The sequence below is a fragment of the Saccostrea cucullata genome, unplaced genomic scaffold (genome assembly GCF_032062105.1).
Source record: "Saccostrea cucullata isolate Sc308-1 unplaced genomic scaffold, CSIRO_AGI_Scuc_v1 ctg405, whole genome shotgun sequence".
Classification (NCBI taxonomy): domain Eukaryota; kingdom Metazoa; phylum Mollusca; class Bivalvia; order Ostreida; family Ostreidae; genus Saccostrea; species Saccostrea cuccullata.
The window spans coordinates 105,743-128,873 of NW_026930562.1; the positions used below are offsets into that span (position 1 = coordinate 105,743).

The following is a 23,131-nucleotide window of genomic DNA, read 5'->3' on the forward strand; positions in this document are numbered from 1 at the left end:
AAGATTTCTAAAGATTTTTCCTATACATGTATATTTAACCTTGGATTCCCTATTGTGGCCCCGCCCTCCCCCGGAGGGTCATGATTTTAGCAATTTAGAATCTACACTACCCCAGGATGCTTCCACATAAGCAGCTCTTCTGACCCATTGGTGCATTTTTTAATGACCCCATCCTATTTTTGTCTTTTCTAAATTATCTCCCCTTGCAAGGGGAGTTGTCCCTTTATTTTAAGAATTTAACCCCGCCCCCCTTCACCCAAGAATGATTTGTACCAAATTTAGTTAAATTTGGCCGAGCGGTCCTTGAGAAGAAGTTGAAACAGACGGACGGACAGCTAGATAGACGGACAGACGGGACGGGACACGGACAGCGGGTGGTTCGAAAAGCTCACTTGAGTTTTCAGCTCATATGAGCTAAAAACCTGTAACACTCCAGTGGTTGGATCGATCATAAATAGAGAATAATACATACCCTTTTCCATATCACATCCTGTATCAGCCCGAGACACCAAAATCAGCCAGAGGCCCGAAGGCCCAAGGGCTGATATTGGTCGAGGGCTGATACAGGATGTGATGTGGAAAAGGGTATGTATTAATATGTTTATTACATACTTAGTAATAAAATACAGCAAACATTAAGTTGAGAAGAAAATAAGTAAATAAACATGCATTGACTTCTTACATACATGTACATGGTCTATTGTCTCATACGATTTGGGTTTGTTTCTACTTCTATTTCAATGCACTAGATCCGTAATTTGACATTAATCTATTACAAGTATTTGTAAATTAAGATTAACCTTATTTTCAAAAAGTTTAAATTAAGAGAATATGAACCCACCAAAAATTGTGTATGATCACAAGTACTGATCTTGTAGTTTATTTTACTAATGGTGTGATATTTGACGTCACAATAGCCATATCAGCCCTGGAGGGCTGATATGGATTTGCGGGGCTGATATAGGTTATCAGCCCCGCAAAATCCATATCAGCCCTGGAGGGCTGATACGGCTATTGTGACGTCAGCCATATCGCATATGCAAAAAACCTGTATTTATTACTAAGTGTGTAATAAACTTCAAAAAAGTCTTTACAAACAATGATACATTGTAGGGTGTAGTAAATGCTCAACTGGGTCCCTTGCTATTAAAGAGATGCTTGAGTTTCTGGTTGATTGATTATCATTGTTCATCGCCTAGTCGGCAATGTTACAGCCATATTTCGGCGATAAGTTTCTGATTGTCAATATCTATGGTTTTTGGAGACAAGGTCTTCCGAAATTCCCATGGGTAACAATTGCGCCCCGTAATAAGCAGACCTATTTTTGTATTCATATGAAGCAGAATTTTCAAAAGCTAATTCGTGAAAAGAAGAAAACACTTGCTATTGCCTTCAGCTCCACATTTAGATACATCGACGACGTATTGTCAATTCACCATGGCTATTTCCATTCTTATGTCAATACGATATATTCCGGTGAGCTTGGAAATAAAGATGTCACAGAGTCTGACACATCTGTTTCATACTTGGATATTTTACTACAAAAAAGCTTTAATGGTAATCTAGTAACAAAGCTTCATAATAATCGTGATCAGCATAGGTTTTCAATCGTCAATTTCTCTAGTAGCATATCTTTATCACCTGGGGTTTACATCCCTAAGTTGTGTCTGTTGCGGTATGCAAGAGTTTGCTTTACGTATGAACAATTTCAAAAATGAGGTAAATAATTGACAAACAAGTTGATGAAATGAAGGATATGGAGATAACGAATAGTATTCAATATCAAAGTCCATAAAATAATACAAAATAGGAGCAGAGCAAACACGGACCTCTAAAATATCAGAGGTGGGATCAGGTGCCATGTAGGAGTGAACATCCCCAGCTGACCGATCACACCCGCCGTGTGCTGCTTGTCAAGATCGGGAAATAACGGAAAAATCTGTCGTCAATTCAGTGTATAAATAATGGACTAACAATTAGTATGAAAAACGTCAGTCAGCATTTGCCTCAATGATAAAATGAAACAATTAAGAATATCAACAGCCTCGTTAAAAGTAATTATTTCGTAAGTTCTATGGTCGATATACTGACCTTGTCAGCAGATACAATCTATCATTAAGTGACCGGCCGCGGTCGGCAGGGGATGCTTACTCCTCCATGGCACCTGATCCCAACTCTGATATTATAGAGCGTGTGTGATTACCTCCTGATTTGTATTGTTTAATAGAATTTAGAGCTTGAATACGATTCGTTATCTCCATATAGTTCACCTCATTCTACACACAAATACTAGTACTCTGAAGTTGATATTAAAAGGATACTGGAGTTCCTCATTGTCAAAATCATTTATGTAGTCTCGCTTCGGAGGTCAGATCTTCCAAAAACCTTTGGAATTCCGATGGACACTAATTGCACCTGTTTTTTTTTTGTTTTGTTTTATTCCTCTGAAGCAGAATTTATTAAAAAACACTTGCTGTGGCCATCAGCTCGACATTGAGACATATCGAGACGACGTTGTATTAGTTAACAATAGTTATACCGGTATTTACGGCACGCCAAATTCACAAAAATGAGCTCATCATAGTTTCACAGTTGATAAACTAGGTTTATCGACTGTAAACTTTAATTTACGGTCCGTAAACTACAGTTAACTATGATAATCTATATTTCACACCTGTAAACTATAGTTTACTCGATGATCTATGTTTTACAAGCATTAACTATAATTAACACTGAAAACAGCCATTTGCGGCTGCAAAATATAGTTTATCTGATAAATATAGTTTCACGATTTGTGAAACCATATTTAACAACTCTTAAGTATAGTTCACGAATATGATGGTTTACAGATGTGAATATGTGTTTATCAACAAAATCTATCGTTAACGTTTATTATGAGACAGATAATTTTAGTTTAGCATTCTTAGATTATAGTTTACAACCGTGTAATATAGTTTTACAGATGAAAACTATAACGAATCGTTAACTATAGTTAAGGGTTCGAAAACTATAGTTTACAGTCGATAAACCTAGTTTATCAACTGTAAAACTATGTTTAGCTCATTTTTATGAAATTGGCTTGCCATAGGTGTTACTTTCATTCGTGTGACCATTTGATATCTATGAAAGCCAATTGAGATCATTTTTGTAGGTTGAAAAAATAAATTTTTCGCATAATTACGCGAAACTTTTGCTGATTAACCAAGACATTTGCATAAGTCTTAACTTTCTTTAGATTTTGTTATCTAGTTTCTCCATTACAAATCGTTTACAGTAGCTCAGTCGGTAGAGCGCTCGCTCCGTGAACGGGAGGTCGTGAGTTCGTATCTCTTCCGCGACTGACCTAAGTCGATAAAAAATGGATAGCAACTGTTCTTCCGCCGTGCGCTCGGCACTTGAAGTGAAACTTAAAAGCCGAGGTCCCGTGTCACGGCAGGCGTTGGCACGATAAAGAACCCTCACTGTTCAATGGCCCTAAGTGCCGAGTAAAAGTGAAAATTTGAAGCCCTTCATCGGTATATGGTGACGTACATGCGGGAAACATTTTTGAATGGGACGTAAAAACAATATAGAATCAATCAAAGTTACGCATTATAACGCGAAATTTACATGTTTATTTGCGAGAGTTTCGCGTTATAACGCGAAAATTTTATTTTTTTAACCTACGAAAATGAGCCCAATGGGCTTTTCGTAGATATCCCTGTGATATTAAACATAAAAGACACTACAAGGTCTGCGAATCTGCTTCATATTTGAATGATTTGCTGACTATAGACGATAAGGGCTGATCAACAATTAAATTGTATTGAGTGGTATTTTGGCTAACTTCTTTCATATTTGAAATAATCATTAGAGGGTTTGTTTTATGCTACATATGACTACAGAATGTTCCGTCTACTGATCAATTCAGAGGACTCACAGCGGTGGGGACCGTTGTGCAGGGAATGCTAACTCCTTCTAGGCACCTGGTCCCATCTCTGGGATTTCCAGGCGTTGATCTGTGTTTATGCCCTCTTCATATTTTTTTTATTGTTTAAATAATTTTATTTATATCGATCTCTGTTCTAATTTTCACCTTCTCATTAGGTTAATATGCAGATAATCACGTACTATGATGTTTAATTTTTAACAATAAATCTTTTGTGCAGTCGAGGTAAGAATATAATCCAGAACTTGAGCAGTTTTTGATCACTTAATACATTTTTTCTATGGTTTGCTAGGTAGCTCTGTAGTTTTCTTGGTTTGTGATATCGTAAATACAGGTCTGGCTTCGGTCGGATCGACAATCTTCGTGTGTTAATGATAGTCTAACAATTGGTATGAAAAATGTCAGTCAGCAATCGACTTAATGACAAATTGTACTTGCTGACAAGGCCATTGTATCGACCATATATAGAACTCGCAAAATGGTGACTTTAAATTAGATTGTTGATATCCTTGTTTCATCAACTTGTTTGTCAATAGCTTGCCCTATTAAAAAAATTACGTGGAGCATGCTCTTGCATTTCAAAATAAATGGAAGACTGGAAGTAATCCCATATTCAAGTTATTGGGGTATATTTACTGTATTCCTACACAAGTTGGTATATGATAAAAATTGAAGTTATCACGTTTGTCATCAAGTTTTGTTGTTAGAGTACTATTATATTAACGCCTTTTGCTAGTAAAATTTCAAAATATGAAACAGATTTGTTAGACTCTCTGCATGGTATCTTTTATTCTAAGTTCACTTGGATATATAAATTCGACATAAGAATTAGGCTTTAGTTTTCTTCTTTTTATGTGCAAGTTTCTGAATAAATTCTGCTTCATTTGAGTAAAAAATTCAAAAACAGGTCTGATAATAACAGGTTTCAATTGGTATCCTGTGAATTTCCAACAGATTGGTTGAAGACCAGATCTTCAAAAACCACAGTATATATCGCAGTCTAAACTTTATTGGGGGGAGGGCTTATTATATAAAGTGTTAAAAAGTCATTATTTTGATGTTGTTGATTTTGGTAAAATTACTCCTGAAGTTTCTCCTCAACTGCTGTAAATATTGTAGAGAGGAGTTTAAAAAAAACTTTGCAGAATATTTACTGAAACACGCAATAATAATCAAACCAGACCTGCATTTACGATATCGCCAGCGAAAGCCTCCTGTCAGATTGACAGAATTGTCTACTGGTTTTACCGTTCGCCCGATCATGTCATGTACACACTGCGTGACCGGTCGACAGGGGACGCTTACTCCTTCATGGCACCCGATCTCATTTCTGGTGTTTTGAGGGTCCTTCTTTGCTCTGTTTGTACTGTTGCATGGACCTTTGAGCTTCAATACTGTTCGTTATCTTCATATATTATCACGGACGTTCAGTGTGGGATCGACGAAGTATTAATTGTGAATTTACATTTTTAATGAAAATATTTACGTACCATCTCAGTGTCTTGGGTAATTAATTCAAAACAATCATCACTGAAGGTCATGTCTTAAAATGTAGGTCTTTAATGTCTTATCTTAAGTCCAGGTAGGTGAGTTACCTGTACATATTTCGGTTAAGAATCTGTAAAAACTATAATCCAGTAAGATGAATGTTGATTAAGCCTGCTGAAGGTCTTCATATACGAACTTATTGAGTGAGAATTAAAAGTAGCATATTTTATTGAGAAAATGGTTTTTTTAAAAACATTTCCCCCCACTAAAACATGCTTTACCTTTTTGACCTATTGAAAGAAAACATGGTGTCTATATACGATAAAAACCGAAAATGGCTGAAGTAGATGACACCCTTGAAGTCGTCATGTTTTTGGCGTTCCTAATTCAGGTTAGATGACAACGGTTTTAGAAAAGTCAACAATTCTGAGTGCTGGTTTATCTCTGTTAGTTGCTCTTTAAATATCTTGAGATGGGAAACTTTTGATTTTCAGATTATTGGGCCATTCAATCTTATAAAGAGATAAACAATAAATATTTAAGAATATCATACGAAGAAGTACTTTATAAATATTATTGGTCTTTATGGAAAACGGTGTGCAAAATAACGAAAATGTTTACATGCTCTACCAGGAACCCCGTATTTATCATATTTTCCAAATTTAAAATACAAAAAATTTTTATCCATACAGATTTCATATCAAGGTCGCCAGCAAGGCTTTTTGTCTTCTTTAATTGGCCGAATTCCTCTATCAGGAATCATCACTAGGGTAAAAAGTTTGTTTGACATTGTTTGGTAAAGTTTCATGTGGAGATTGCAGTATTTAGAGCAGGACACTCTTTGGTTGTGAAAGCTCCCCGGGGGTCCTGATTTTGGGCTTTTTTTCCTCAAAATACAGGTAGGCTTCAGAAATTTCGATATTGCAACTTTTTTTTTAAATTTAGAATAAAAACATTTGTTTAAATAAAAAGAAAATCAGGTATGCCTGCATACTTATATATCCAAGGTTTGTAAAATACCAGGATTTTTATTTTTTATTTTTTTTTTTTATTTTTCCTCGCTTCAAAAGTGGGACTATATATGGGGATGGGTGTCTTTCTGTCATTCATTATCCGCAACTTCTAACATTGACAGAATTTCAATGAATGAAACTTTCTACTTTTATATACATTTTATTATTGCATAGTGGCATTGCGCATTCGTATATTTTACGTTTGATCGGGCACATTTAATTTGTGGTTTCTACTTAAAACGCACGACATAAAAATAGAATTTTTTTCTATGATACAGGGGTCACCCATCGCTTATCAAAACTCCTCCTATACCACAATTTTAAATGTAATAGACTTTCACTTTATCTTTTTTACATGGTGTCATTGTGACCTCCTATTTTATATTCTGACAAAATAAAACAAATAGGCCTAATTCGGGATTTTCCGTAGCAAAAGATGGACTTTGCCTTTGTATCATATTGAAACAGGGGTATCGTTTTGTGAGCTCAGTGCTCACATTTCCTGAAATTTTCAATTGTTATGAAATACTGTATAATTAATTTTTCTTAGCATTCATTATTCAATGTTGTTCCGCGCAATGAATGAAGAGGGCCAACCTCCAGTATAGAAGTTTTTTTTTTTTTTAGCTAGAGAAAATTTTTGTTTGTCAGAAATCGTGCCAAAAGTTTAAACTTAATCTCACAATAAAATTATCCTTCTGAGAAGTTCTCTATCCAATAGAACATTTGTCACATGGGGTAAATACTAATAAATACTCGATTTTAACTATCCAAAAATAAATCAATTCCTTGGAGTGGTAGATAATCATTAGAGTACAGGATTCTATCTATTGTGGAAAAAAGAAAATATTTTATTCAGATAAATTCTCGATTGATTTCGGAAGGTTTATGACCTTCTAACCTCAGCTAACTTCAAAGCGTTAAAAGACATTTCAATTTTGATCTAATTCTACTTATTTTACACGTTTTCATTTAAATTCGAAATACATTTGGCAAATTCTTAAACCTTCACTGGTTTTTATTAAAATGTTTTTTATATACATTATATAGATGTTATAATCAAAGGATTTAGATTTATTGTATCGTCTAATTCAAAAGAGCGCGTGTTGCTCCTGCTTCTGATCCTAAAGCTTAGCTTACAAAATGTCAGCTGAGAGCTGTGAGTGGAATTCAAATAAAAAAATAATTAAAAATGCGTGAATATTCGTTATTCTGAAATTAGAAATAGACCCTTACAACACTGCTTCCCAATGTGTGTTTTTTGAAAGTCTTAAGGATGTTATAAACTTTTTAAAATATGATTAACTCTTCGAGGGAGTACAAAAAGTGAACTCGGAGAGGTTCGTTGATAATGCTGGACATGTGTATTTACATGTAGGTTGATAAATCTCCTCGGAAGACTTACTAAGGTCACAGAAGGTTATCACAGATAAAGGTATTTAATCGCACGTGTGTTTACTTATTAACAATATGACGGCAAACAAATAACCATATGTCCTTGTAATGACGCGCGCAACTTGATCTTAAGAGAGAGAGAGAGAGAGAGAGAGAGAGAGAGAGAGAGAGAGAGAGATTGAGATTGATGCACAGAAATCACTGTTGCATATAATTAAGAAAACAAACAAATAAAATGTTGCATTGATTTGTTTAATCTTTAATAAAATATAAGGATTTTTTTTATTCGAGTATAACATTTGATGATTAAATATGCACTGTCCATTTCGTCCTCTTATTAGCAAAATTTGTATACATTTATTGACTGAGTTCGAGGGCAACATGCCTTTTGTTGGACCCAAGAACAAAACCGTGTGTCTGAGACCGTTAAAACGGTCGACAAAACGCATTTTGTCCGAGTACACATAAATTCTGCCATGTAGCAAGATAATCAATAAATTTTCTGGGATCACTTATTTTCATATAAGTTTACTATTTTTCTTTAGGTCATATTAGATACAAATGTCTTACTAGTCACTCATCAGTCATAAACTCTACGATTTCCCACATTCCCAGGGTTACGATACTTTCTTCTTGAACTATGCTTTTATCTGTGTTGCCGTTAGCACGTTTGGGGGTGGTCCCTAGAATTGAAATAAAAGAAATTTAAATATTTTTAAATAACAGTTATTTAGAAATCTTCCGGCTAATGACATTTGAGATTTGAAGATTAATATTTAGCATTTTTGTCATTTATCTGATTGTTTTCAACAGTCCAAGCACAAAATTTTTATTCCTTTTGAGCTTCAAACGATATTTTATTTTTAAAAAAAATCCAACTACACCGCAGGTACTTTGTAGGCTTTATCTTTTATTGCATATTATTTCCTTCTTTGTTAGGCTTAGCACTTTCAATTTCAAATAATGATAAAAATGATTAATCGTCTGAATTTTGAATTTTATTTTAAATTATCAATTCAAACTAGTATGAAAGGATAGCAGTAATTACTTAAACATAGTGAACAGCTGTCAGAACGAAAAAAAAACTAAACGTACACATATTCTTTATATTTCGCGCTTTCAGTGGACCAATTATTCTAATTAATCTTCGGTAGTCTCCCCCTCAAAGCTGGAACTCTTTAGCGTTTTAGGGAGAAAATGACAGTTCATCTGGATGGAATGGCGTCTGCAAGGCTCGCAGACCCTGACACCAAAGAATCAACGATTGACGTTTCTGTGAATAAAAACAACGAGAAACATGGAAAGGATAATAGATACAGAAAAGTAAAGGTAAGGTTTATACCCAATCTTTTCAATAATTTTACTGTTTTTGGTTAATTCATGCATGGTTTTTCACACAGCACGTTGCACGCAGGGAGTGCAATAACCTTCGAGACTTTTCTTGTGCTCCTGTTTGTACCAAAGGTCATATACCCCACTAATTAGGCATTGTCAATGAAAAATGTCTTCTCCAACGAGGATTATCTTTTAATAAATTAAAAAACCTGTCATATTTGGGACATGAAAGGGTTATTTCATGAACCACAGGCCCCTAAATTTGACTCTGGTTCAACATAATCTCTTGATTTAGCTTTATACTGTAGCTTGAATTATCAATATAACCTTATCAATCCATTCAGAATAAATGTTGAAAGAATCTGACAAAGCCATTCATATGCATTTTCAAATAATTGCTTTGTAAAAATTCACAAAAAGTCGCACTTTAGTGTCTTTACTATTCATTCTGTGATTTACATACATATGTACTATATTGGATATCAAAAAGTAACCCAAATCAAAGATGGTTCTAACAGTTTGGATTTTGAAAGCTTTTCAGCAAAAGATGTATTTCCATTGTTTCGATAACTTTACACATTTTGTGTGCATTGAGGCATGGATAAGTATGAATGCTTCACACTGTGATTATTACCAATTACTTATCTTTTAGACAATAATTGACATATTTCTTCATAATTTTATTCAAGAAGGAACTATGTGGTCATGAATCAATTACTTAGTCTAGTCCCAAAAGTATTAGAACCTTGAGTACAGAGTCTTGAGAGCAATTTTTACAGCATTTTTGCTCTAAAGAGTTCAAAGTTAAATATTTTCACTGCACCAAAGTGTACAGCTATATCAAGAGACTGCTCTGGACCTGATGTGAACTGCCAAAATTATAAGTTTAATGAAATAATGTAATCTATGATTAAAAAAAAAGTTACCATATACAAGTGGTACTATTTTCATAGAAATAACAGATTGAAAAAAAAAAAAATCCCCTAAAAAAATTCTGCTTTAATTTTACTTTAGGCCAAAATAAAAAAATTCTGCTTACCTAATTTTTTTACAAAATTTTAGGAATTTCACAAAAGTGAAAATACTCAAGATGTATTACATGCAATATATTTATAAAATATGGACTTACATAAAATTCCACTTGAGTTATCAAAAGGCATAGAATTTCATTCTAAAAGATGATATCTACCTAGCTATGACATGTTTAATTTGGTTTTGTAGTAGTTCATATCCAAAAAATACCGTTGGAAAAAATAAAATGAAATTAAAAAATAAAATAATTTTCATACCTACCTACCCTATTTTTTTACTTGGTAGCTATTACTTGAAAGCAGCATTGAGGAGGAATAGACACAAGAGTCCTTTGGATCACAGAAATTATCTTTTTGATTGACAGATCATTTAAAAAATAAGTTTGAAGAAGCCACCATGTAACTTAATCAAGTGATTCATGTAAATGATTGCCTGAATTCTTATGATTGAAATTTTTGTATGTTTACATGTTGATTTTTTACTCCCTTTTACGTTTTTAATTTTTAGGTATAATGTTAGATATAAAAATGATAGCATACATTCTAAATAATGTGTAAAATTGATTTAAACTTGTTAAAAAAGAAATAAGCAGGGTTTGTCTCGGAAGAATGTTTAAAAAATGTTGACTATTTCAAATATGAATGGTAGATATAATATTTGTATAATTAATGACGATACTTACAAATCATTATCGTAAAACTGAGAGATAACCTTAGGCTATGTCAACATTCATTTGTCTTGATCTGATAAACTGCAAAAGATCTCTTACCACAGGGAGATTCATTATGAAATGGGGTTGAGCATGTTCTTATCAAATACCCTCCTCTGACATATATGTTCAAATATGTACTTTGATTCTAAATAAGTGATGACTTAGATGGTAGTTTATAAGGTAAAATCATTTAGAATGTAGGGAGGTAGGTGAGACTGTTGATACAATATGGATGAAGTTCAAACTGTTTCCTTAGCCGGGGGTGAGAGGGAGATCACAGTTATTCCACACGGAAGAACAACACGACGTCCCAGCACGGTAACCAGGATTACGATATATTGTCAATAATTTTATTGTGTTTCTTTTCTTCTGCAGAGGCGTACGGTAAATTTCTCCTTTTTAGGCAGGATATATAGCTGGATAATGTATTGGTCGCGGCTGCACTGGGCTGCATGCAGATTGGGTGTAACATATATTTACTAATTTATACTAATAAAACATTTTATTTACATAAGCGGCACTAACATGCGCATCTCTTAAATTTATATAGGATGAAATTAAACAAGTGGGCAGTGAATCAAAGGTATTGCTATGTCAACCTCAATATTTGGCAAAAATATTGCTCGTCTTTTCTTTTAGTTCTATTTTAGCTACCATCTTTTGATAATTATGTGTATAAGATGACCTTGTTTCTAAGGAAGCTTATCATCGTCTGTATAATATATAATGTAAATAGCTGTAGTTTGTTGCATTCCATGTAGTGCCAGTATTGTTTTGCTCAATGTAGAAAGTTTTTCTAATTATATACATGTATACATACTTGAAGACAATTTACACAGGAGGGGTAATGTCATGCATGTGATAAATATCTGTCATAGTTTTTCTAATTATGTATATACATGTATATATACGGAAAGACAGTACACAGGAGAAGTAATCTCATTGCATGTGATAAATGCCCATCTTTGTCAATATTCCTCCTTTTCTGCAGTGCTTATTAACTGCCTCATGTAAGTGCATGTTTTAAATTAAGAAAAATGCATTAATTGTGAAAATGTTATATTGTATTCACTATCTGCTTGGCTAGAGTAGCTTTGAATATTGGGGTATATAGACAGCTAGAAAAAAAATATTATGGAAAACAGGAAATGTATTATTATCTTTGATGTTACTTCAGTTGAATAGCATTCTGAAGATGTAAGCATACTAGAAAATCAACTAGAAATTTTTGTTACTTATGAAATAAAGTCTGCATTTTCGTGAATGTTGCAGAATAACCTCCGAGGTTGAGAAATGTTCTTTGAAAGATAAAAGCCGAGGCATTAGCCGAGGCTTTTATATTTCAAACAACATTTCGAGACCGAGGAGGTTATTCTGCATCATTCACGACAACAAGGACTTTATTTCTATTCTACCATGTCTACTAAAATTGCTAAAATACGGCTGATCGTTTCCTCTATAGAGAAACGAATTAGGTCACCATGTCTCGATTACGCTGTTCCATTTAACACCAGAGGTAAAATTTGTTTGCTTACCTGTGTATGGAATGCAGATGATTTGAGCTTTCGTTACATTACAAATAGCCTTTTTAAATTACAAATTTGTTCGTAATATGTATTGATCAGTAATAATGAATATATAATAACAAAATCATGTTCCTGTTTTACTGCTAAAATCACGTTTAATGTGTAGGGAGGTCCGTGGAATAGCCCCGCTTAGCTGTAAAAACCGACATTTATCAGCAACTTTATGCAATTTACAGTATTTATACTGCAAAAGACGACACATCGATGCGGTCTAAACAAGTATTTCATTCTACAGCCAGACATGCATTTGAATTGTTCAGATTTGATACGTTTTTCTGATCTGATAATTTTTTGATGACGTTCATGATTTATTGGAGAATAATGTCCGCAGCTTTTCTTTGATCTTTGCAATAATCATGGTAGAATAAAATAACAAATAAAATAAGAATTTCCAAAAGAACTTATAAAAATATTCTGAGTAGGGTATAAATAAGTTGGTTGTGGATATTAGCTCAATAAAATGTGTAGGATGCTGCCCTGCTTTGCATTGTTCTTGTATTTTTCACAGTGACAATGCCAGAGAGAGAGAGGTGTAATCTCAAGGTAATCTGGACTGATTTAATGCAATGAGTGTGTTGTTCAGTATAAATGTACTAACTGGGTGTCCATACAGTCAGTTAGGACTAGATGTGCTCTGCTTGTTGTTCAGTAATAGTCAACTTTGTAGCAACCATCATATGTTACAGATAATTGCACAGTGTAATTCCAGTCTTAGCTAATATGATGACAAAGTATCATTAAAGCATTAAATCCCAGTGTTAGGATGAATAATAGATTTAAAGCACTGGCTACATCAAAGACATTAAATACATTGTTTTTTTGTAATAGGACTTAGAATGCATTTTCTTTGTTTATTATGAATAAATCAAACATCATTCTTTCACTGTTACTATCATATAACGTTTAAGACAAAATATTTGTTAAAGGTTCATTTATATCCCAATGAAACATCTCTTTGAAACCACTACAAGGAGTTTATTTAATGTAAAGAGACAGATTTCAGTATAAATGTCACTAGCTCCATTGCTTAAGGAGGTTGAAAACCTGATCTGTTTGAAGTTTAGGTTATGACCCTAATATAATCAATAAGATATGACTATTGGAGTACAATTGGTCACCAAGTCCCCTCCCCCCACCCCAAGATATCAGAAAGGGACAAGATTTAGTGATATGTATGCCTGTGTTTTCTTTAGAAAGAAAGAAATCACACATGATATGTGAGGACTGAGAAAGCCTACCTTTATCTAATTTGAATGTATTACATCTTTTACCTATGATAAGTATTGTAAACAAATGATAGACCACGACCTTGTCAGGTTGAATTGATGGTTACAGATAAAAGATGGAATATGATTGATCGATAGACAGACTTTAATGAAATGCATGATGTAAATGTTAACTACACAACTTAATTATAGGCACTTATTAGGCAGAACAGTTATAAATTAACTATATTATTTTGAAAAGTTTTTAGTAGGTGCAAATTATAAAGTAAAAAATTCATTTCTTTTTCAGTTCTTCTATCTTAAGAAAATGATGAAAATAACTTTGTATCATAGATGGTTGCTACAATATTTTTTTGTTGTACAAAATAATATCTTTATTTTTTTATTTGTAAGTTAGACATGTAGCTGATTGATTTTTTAGTTAGAAAGAGAGAGAACAAGGAGTATATCCATTAAAAGTGAAATGGATGAAAGTTATGTCCCTTTGGTTACTCAGAAAATGAGTATGGTATTAACTTGAATGGCCAGATTACATGTAATGTTCTTTGAATTAGGAAAATATACACAATCTCAAAAACAGCATAATGTAACTAGTAGTCGTTCATATGTGTGAGAATCCCCATGTATTGTAGATGCTAATAATTCCACTTGGAGCAAAAACAAGATCAAAGTGTTTTGTATAAATTAAAAAAAATCTTCCTCCTAATGATAGCAGGGCCAACTGCAGCCTCAGATGATGTAGGTTAGCATTGTGGACCAGTGAGTCCTCCTCTCTCTAATGTGTGTTTATGTGGTATCTAGCTAGGTTTTCAAGGTTGATTTTTTTCAAGTACTGTCAAATTCATAAGGTAGAGCTTACGTTATCTTTGATCCACATGTCCTAGATTGTGGGTTATGCAATATGTTTGCTGATGACATAAAAATGTGAAGGGCCTGAATTTACAACAGATGTCTTATTTGATAAGACTCAAAGCTCCCCCTCCCTGCTACCCCCTCCCAAACTAAGTAAAAGGAAAAAATGTAAGAAAAGAAGAGCATTAGTCAATTAGTCAAACTTATATCCAAGCATACTCAGGTAGTGTAGATTTAAAAATAAAAATCATGACTTAGCGTGGTAGAAAAGTGTTGGGGGGGGGGATTGAATATATTATATAACTTGTTTTTTTTTTCTGGGAACAATAGGATCTTGTGTAAGGTGGGTTTAAGTTTGGTTTAAACTTTAGTCCGTAGGAGTACATGGAGTTTTAGATGTGAAGATAAAGAAAAACAGCAGCGCCTTGATGACTTGTGAGCATTGTGGCCAATGAAACTAATTCAGACTATTATACCTAGAGGTCATTAATGAGATAGTTCAGTATTCCACTTAAAATCTATCGTATAGATGCACATTTTACAGTATATGCTTGAGCAAATGTTAACTGTTGCAAGTCCTTGAAATACTGTTAATTTGGTTACTTTAAAGTTATTTGATCGAATCTGACCACTAATCTTGGGTACACTTCAGTCATTTAAGTAAGCTTCCTCATAGATAATTTAAAAAAAAGGATGAGGCTTAGTCATTCACTTAGATTTGGGGGTATATAGTTTTTACCCCGTCCAATCTGCAAAAACCTTAGCTTTGACTACTGTAAATCACTTTTTATTCGCGAGAACTCTATTTTCGCGTAATTACGCGAGGCAGTGTGCTCGCGAAATTTTGATTTTCACGTATGTTGGCATTCCTCAAGATTATATAGAGCAATAACCACAATTTGTGAAAATTATGTTTTGCTAAACAAGAGTCAATGACTATCTCGCGAAAATAAGGTGTCGTGAAAATTTAGTGATCTACAGTATCACTTTTGAGTGGGTTGAGCTAATGACTTTCATATTTCATAGGTACATTCATTGTGACAAAACCTTTCTTAGGGTACCACCTTCTTGACCTTGCAGTTTGATCCACTTTTACCAAAAATTTGGAAACTGTTACCTTGTCCATAACTTCTGAATTATTTAGCTGGTGCTAGGATTTTCAAACTTTACATGAATTTTCATTATGACAATAAGACCCTTTAGTGAGTAAACATATTTTTTTGACCTTTTGAACTTTACCTTTATATAGTTAAAGTGGGACCCATTTAAAAAAAAACTTCAATCTTAACCATAACTTCGAACAGTTAGTACTAAGGCTTCATTTTCTTGTGACAATACCTTTCTTTGGATACCAACAAGTTTGACCTTGACCTTTAAAGTTTGACTTGCATTTGAGAAACTTCAAACCTTGCTATAAGCTCCAAGACGGGGGCATCAGTGTTTCACAAAAACATCTTGTTTAATAGATAAATTGCTCTCTAATTTCAGTAATCTGAACTTTCTTAAGAATGTTCAGAATTTTTTCTTGATTTGCCATTTATTAGTCTAACTATAGGAGCTTAATGTATGATCTCATTTTAGTCATTGTTTTTTCTGTGTAAAGCAAGATTCAAACTGGAATATGAGCTCTGCATTGATATTTAGTAATGAAATAGACCATGGCATGATCACATGGTCTTATTCTATTCACAGCTGAGCTAGAAATGATCAACCCTTTGATCTTGTGGTCATTGATTTCTAGAAAACAATAGCTGGGTTGTAGTCAGTATTTGAGGAAAAAGATACTGTGTGAAGAAATGTAGAAATAGAGCCATGCCATTCTCCGTTTCTTTAATAATTTACAGGTTTTTTTTCTCAACAACCACAAAGGAAACTGCATGTTTATGCACACTCTTCAATTTTGAAATGTAAACTTTCATAGAAATGAAATTTCTTCATTGTATTAGATCTTATGCTAACTGTACAACAAAAATTTAAATACGTAAAATCTTAATTGTTGATATTAGAGTGGTATACCCTTGCAAATATCATTTTCAGTAACATGATTAAGATTTTTAAAAGACTATCTAAAATTGTATTTACAAATATACAAATTATTATTACTGCCACTGTTATTGTAAATGTTTTCATCAACATTTTATGAGGTGTAGAAGCTGCAAATACTTAGATATTATTGTCCAAAAAATAATGAATGAATGAATAAACTAAGTAGTAGAATGGGAAAATAAAATGAAGGAGGATTGGAAATAGAAATTAATCTAATTATGTTGTAAACTCTGTCAGATTTTGTTTTGAAAAGTAAAGCATGAGATTGGCAGGAAAAGACTTGAATGCATTGTAAACATATTTCTCTATATCTGCTCAAAGATGTAAAGCAAATGGAGCAAGGATCAATATTAAGACCTACCAGTATATGTATTGGGCGATTTACCACAGACTATAGAACCATTTGTGCCAAAATTGTTTGACTACTACTAGAAATAGAAAACTGTGCACAAAAAGTTAATAGAATTTTTCTTAATTGATGTGCATATAAAAGGGAAACTTGGATTTCAAAGGGATTTTTCTTTTTAAAAAAATTATTTTATAATTGAAGATGTGAAATTGACAAAAGGAAAAAAAATCCTTCATAATCAGTCTTTTCACTTGTGGATTTTTATTGAAGTTAATTCCCCTTTGTGCAAAGAATTTCTTTTGACTGAATGAGGAATTCAGCAGTTTTGAATTTTTTGCTAACACCATGCAGTGAAATGTTGGAATTGGTGCAAATTACTATCCATGAAGAAGATGTAAGTATTTTTCTCCCTTTTGAAAAAAAAATTGGGAGATTTTATGGTACATGTATTTCAAATTACGTGTATTTTGAAAGGGTTTTAATATGACATATTTCAGAGCCTACTGTAATTTTTTTTAGATCATTATGTGTATTTTTAAAGGATTTTAAGGTAATGTGTAAATTAAAACCTATAACATTTATACTGGGTAATTTTATTTTTAAAGATGCGGATATTCAGTAAAGGAATTCAAAAAATGATGTTAAAAGAAATCAATGATTGGGAAGGGCTTACGCCACGTGCCATAGTCACATTGAAGTGAAAAATGGCGTATTAAATCAATTAATGTTGGCGTCAAGGTGCTCTTTCAATTTTTAGCGATCTTATTTGGAAACATTTTGCATACGACTTTCTTTTCTTTTTTTTACTTTTGTTTTCAATGCAGTCAATTTTAAAACAACAAATCTTATTGGTGGAAGCCGTCAAAAATTGCTTCCAGTTTAATGAAGCACTTAGCTTAGGTACATAACTACATTCATGTGTAGGGTAGGGTGTTGTTCAATCCAAATTTTGATGTAAGTTGACACAAAATACAGCTAAATTATATTCCATGAGGGTTTCTTTAAATTTGCCTCATTGCATATGTTAAAAATTAGATTCGGTTAATTAAAAACATGCTTTCTTTGGAATTTCATATTGGTATTTTATTATTTCTTAAGATGGCCCCTCCGATTACATTGATGGCCCATTCATATCCAAAATGGCCCATTAAGAATGTTGACAGTTGCGCCATACTCCCATTGACCTTTTTGGCCTTCCCAGTCACTGAAGAAATAATCTGAATTAAAAATATTTTTTAAAATTTTTCTTTTTAACCTGAGAACATACACCTAGCAAAGAGATTGCATGGTTAAATGAGCTATATTACTCCTACAAGTAAGATCCTCCCCAAACGTCCCTATGCTCCCTTTATACCTCAGACTTGAGGCAGCATGGTAATAAAAATGTTTATATTTTGCTTACTATAGTCAACTCAAAAGTATCTCGGTGACCATGATTGTTTTCAAATGTGGGAGTAAATGAGCAGTTGGCCTTGTACCCAAAAAATGTCCCATGTACGTATAAATATAAGCATTAAGTTCAGGTCCTATATATATATTAGGGCTGTATCAATCACATGTCAACCATTTCTTCTATTTTAGTTCACCATGAGGACAAATTATTTTGTTATTATCATGAGCTTAGAGTTTTACCTTAGGACAAATTACTTAATAATATTTTGGAATCAATTAAATAATACAAAAAAACCCAAAAAAATTCTATTAGCCTGTTTTAATTTCAAAGTCAAAAATATGGTATTATTTTCCATTGTCACTGACAGTGATATAACAATTATATAAAATGCAGCAGAACTTAAAAGTGCAGGGTAGACTTAAGTGATCATTGTTGCCTTTGGCCTCTTATTTTGTTTGCTTATTTAATGCCCCCCCCCCCCCGGAGTTTTTTCACTCATATTAAGATGCTACTACTTGCAAGTGGAGGGCTTCAAATTAAACCTGTACTTGACTCTTAGTGGTTTTGAGCAAAAAGTTTTGGTGCAGGTCAGTTCCCAAGTAACTATAAGCCTTACCTTGAGCAAACTTGCAGGGATGATGCATTGAGGAATGGATAATACCAACATTCTTGGAATGCTGAATCTGACCAGCTACATTTTCTAGATGAGTGACCAGGTAAAAGTTTTAGGAGCAGGTCCATTCACAAATAATATGGACCAAACTGTCATGGATGATACATTGAAGAATGTACATTTCTCAACCTTCCTCGGATTCTTTATGTTACCTATATACTTCAGCAGAGTGGACTTTAACCAAATTAGCATAGATGATGTATCTAGAAATGGAGGCTTTCAGAATCCAGACCAGCTTTAGTTGCTGAATCTGACCTACATTTTTAGCTCACCTGAGCCGAAGGCTCAAGTGAGCTTTTCTGATCACATTTTGTCCGGCGTCCGTGTTGACCAAAGAGTAAGTCACAGTCCGTCTGTCTAGCTGTATTTATTGGCTGAATCCGTAAACTTTTCACATTTTCGACTTCATCTCAAGAACAGCTGGGCCAATTTCAACCAAACTTGCCATAAAGCATCCTTAGGTGAAGGGGATTCAAATTTGTTCAAATGAAGGGCCACGCCCTCATTCAAGGGGAGATAATTGGGAATTAATGAAAATTTGGTGGTATGTTTTAAAAATCTTCTTCTCAAGAACACTGTGCCAGGAAAGATGAAACTTATGGGGAAGCCCTCAGGTAGTGTAGATTCAAGTTTGTTCAAATCATGACCCCCAAAATGGGGGTAAAAATGGTGGGGCCACAATGGCCCATTGACCAAAGTTTTACATAGAAATATATAGGAAAATTCTTTAAAAATCTTCTTCTCAAGAATAACAAAGGCATGATTGATCATATTTATATGGAAGCATCCTTAGGTAGTTGTGGTTCAAGTTTGTTCAAATCATGACCCCCGGGAGTAGGGCGGGGCCACAATGGCCGACGAAAGTTTCACATAGAAATACCTAGGAAAATTCTTTAAAAATCTTCTTCTCAAGAATAACAAAGCCATGATTGATCATATTTATATGGAAGCATCCTCAGGTAGTGTAGATTCAAGTTTGTTCAAATCATGACCCCCCGGGAGTAGGGCAGGGCCACAATGGCCGATCAAAGTTTTACATAGAAATATATAGGAAAATTCTTAAAAATCTTCGTCTCAAGAATAACAAAGCCATAATTGATCATATTTATATGGAAGCATCCTCAGGTAGTTGTGATTCAAGTTTGTTCATATTTCATGACCCCCGGGAGTTTTTTCACTCATATTAAGATGCGGGGCCACAATGCAAGTGCCGACTTCAAATTAAAGTTTTACATAGAAATATATAGGAAAATTCTTAAAAATCTTCTCAAGAATAACAAAGCCATAATTGATCATATTTATATGGAAGCATCCTCAGGTAGTTGTGATTCAAGTTTGTTCAAATCATGACCCCCGGCAAACTTGAGGGATGATGCAGGGCGGGGCCACAATGGCCGACATTCTTGGAAAGTTTTACATAGAAATATATAGGAAAATTCTTTAAAAATCATCTTCTCAAGAATAGCAAAACCATAACAGTTCAAAGGTTTACTTTTGGATTTCAACTTTTCAATAATAAACCAATTTCTACTTTTTCCTAGCCCTAGTGCTCAGGTGAGCGATGTGGCCCATGGGCCTCTTGTTTCGGATTAGAGACCATACAGGGTAATGTTTTTGCAGTAGTTGTATAGTTATGTTGCCGGTAATGATTAAACTTGGATAGATGATGCATCTAGGAAAGGACACTTCCAGACTTGCTCCTTATGTTGGAAGTGACAATTATTTTCTTGATGTGTGAAGAAATAAAATTTGTGGAGCAAGTCTATTTCAAAGTAAGTCTAACTTAAACCAGATTTGCATGGATATTGATGTTGGTATGCACACTAAAAGCTAGGAAAAAAAATTGATTTGAAATTTGCTAGCTTATAGATAACATTTGTCAAGGTGAGCTTAGTAATCTTTTATTATCTATGTTTAATATGTTGTTGGTTGATGGCATATGCAATTAAAAAAAAAATATTTTGGGCATATTTTTGGGAATAAATTGCTTGGAATAATGTTGCAAATTCCTAAACTGTGATAATTTAGTCTCTTCTCTTTGATCAGTTAAGCATAGAGCTAACGAGAGACCCAAAGGACAAGACCTAGGATCTTTTTAGTCTACATCTGCAGCCAACTATTGAACAATTGTTCATCTATAGAAAAAAACTTAGCTTTGTTACAAGTACAGCTCATGTTGATCTATGTTTTTCGTGATGGTTTGTTAAAAAATGTGGTCATCAAGTGATGTTTGGAGCTTCAGTGTTCTTTAAGGATTAATGCAGAAGTTTGTATGCTTGCGTGTGGAGCATCTATTATACTCTTATTGGCTAGTTAATATGGTATTTTCTATAGTTCTGTACTCATTATTTTTCATAATAAATACACAGTGTCTTACATATTTGCACATTATTTAATGTCTTTTTTGTGTAGAATGATTTTATTTCATCTCCAAGTCTTTTAGTTTTTTGTAAAGGGTTCATTCCACTTCTATCTCTGCAAATTTATTGATCTACCAAAAAAAAGTATTTTGGCATCAGTAAATATTATTGTACCCAATGAACCTATTATATTTATTTGTTCAAAATTGTTAGGTATTCAAGTTATGATAAATTATTTAAAGTCACCAAGTGTTAGAATTTGTAATATTCAAAATTTATATGCTAAGAATTTCTGATCAGAAAGTGCATTCTTACTGTGAATATGCTATTTGAGTAATGTTTTGCTTCTTGAGATAAATTGGAAGCCAATGTTTTATATTCTGTATGTGTTAAATGTCCATTTACGTATAAGATTTTGCTTATCTAAGCCTTTTAATAATATCAAGGTTTCAACAAAAAGTTTACAATATTTACTCAACCTGATTAATCAGACTTTTAATTATAGAAACATAAGGCAAATTAAGACTAATGATGGTACTATCTTTGGTTGTAAATTCCACACATAAAGATTAAAAGCCTATAAGAATTTTATATGTGTTAAACTCATTTTTTACTGCATTTTTTTCTGTATTGAAAGCAGAATTTAGGTGACATTTTGATAAGGGTCTAGCTAAGAAATGTTAAATTCTTCAAGCACATATCATGAGTTTTTTTGATAACAATTTTGTGATAGATTGAATTCATGAACACTTAATGGTGCTAGATTGTACACTTTCTAAAGTTTGACTATCAGTAATGGATTTTTATTTCTAATGAACAATTGATTTTATGAGCATGAGTTCTTTAAGAAAAACCAAGGATCATAATCCAAGGAAGACGCATGTGAAGGTGCAAGTATTTGCTGCGCATTTAAATAATTGTTGCAATAATTAGATATTCATGAAGTTAGAAGTATCAGGTACTGGGTTCAAGGTTAAAAGCTGGGTCATTGTAATGTTGACTTTGTTCTTTGAATTTTGATGTTTGAGTTAAATATTCATTCTGGACTAAACTAGTTTTTTGAACTACGTGTACTTGATTTTTTCCCATAGACTGCGTTGTTTAAACTTATTTAACTATACTATGCTCAGCTGAGGTCTCTTATATTCAGGTGGGTTTGACGTCATAATTTGAAAGAAAGCTAGATTTTTTATTTCACAAGGGTACTAACTTTATTCAATCTATTGAATTCGTTTGAGGGTGACTTTAAGTTGATATTTTGGATGGTGATTTTTAAAATTCATATCCAATACACATGCACCAAATAAATTTAATAATAATTCTATAATGCCTTTAATGCTGATGTTGTAATGTAACAGCTACTTCTTGATGATAGATAAAATTTTGTATTTCATGTTAATGATGTATGTTCTTTGTATGTTCTTTGAATTGAGGATTAGTCTAAAATGCTCCTAATGCATATCCATGCATGTATAGTATCAACATTTAGGCTTTCATACTACATTGTTTCTGAAGCATAGCAATTAAGATATCACAAAGTCTACAGTTTCACTTACAGTACTAAGATCGATTGCAATGATAGTCCTATTATTTCTTTGTATCTAGGTAGCATCAAGGAGGTCATTTATGAGTCTGACTGTTTTGTAAATTTGGTTCTGTCTTAACGAGTCTTGATAGAGCTTACAAATGAAGAAACTGTTATGGACTGTTTTTTGTGAAGTAGTTTTTTTTACATGCATATAT

The 23,131-nt window shown here is 33.3% G+C and overlaps 1 protein-coding gene across 9 annotated transcripts in view; it reads left to right on the forward strand.

Annotated features, from left to right (window-relative positions):
• Positions 1-8,997: 8,997 nt before the first annotated feature.
• The window catches only part of LOC134229102 (H(+)/Cl(-) exchange transporter 7-like), a 45,161-nt gene continuing 31,027 nt past the window's right edge, over positions 8,998-23,131 (forward strand). For 2 of the 9 annotated variants that reach the window (XM_062710811.1, XM_062710812.1), the window contains exons 1-2: positions 8,998-9,153; positions 11,454-11,486. In XM_062710811.1, the coding sequence (XP_062566795.1) occupies positions 9,022-9,153; positions 11,454-11,486 (165 nt within the window). In that variant the 5' untranslated portion in view covers positions 8,998-9,021. Of the gene's footprint in view, positions 9,154-11,076; positions 11,222-11,453; positions 11,487-12,997; positions 13,033-17,260; positions 17,357-20,743; positions 20,801-22,207; positions 22,277-23,131 lie in introns of those variants that run through there. The other 7 variants (XM_062710820.1, XM_062710814.1, XM_062710813.1 and 4 more) reach the window with 7 other exon arrangements.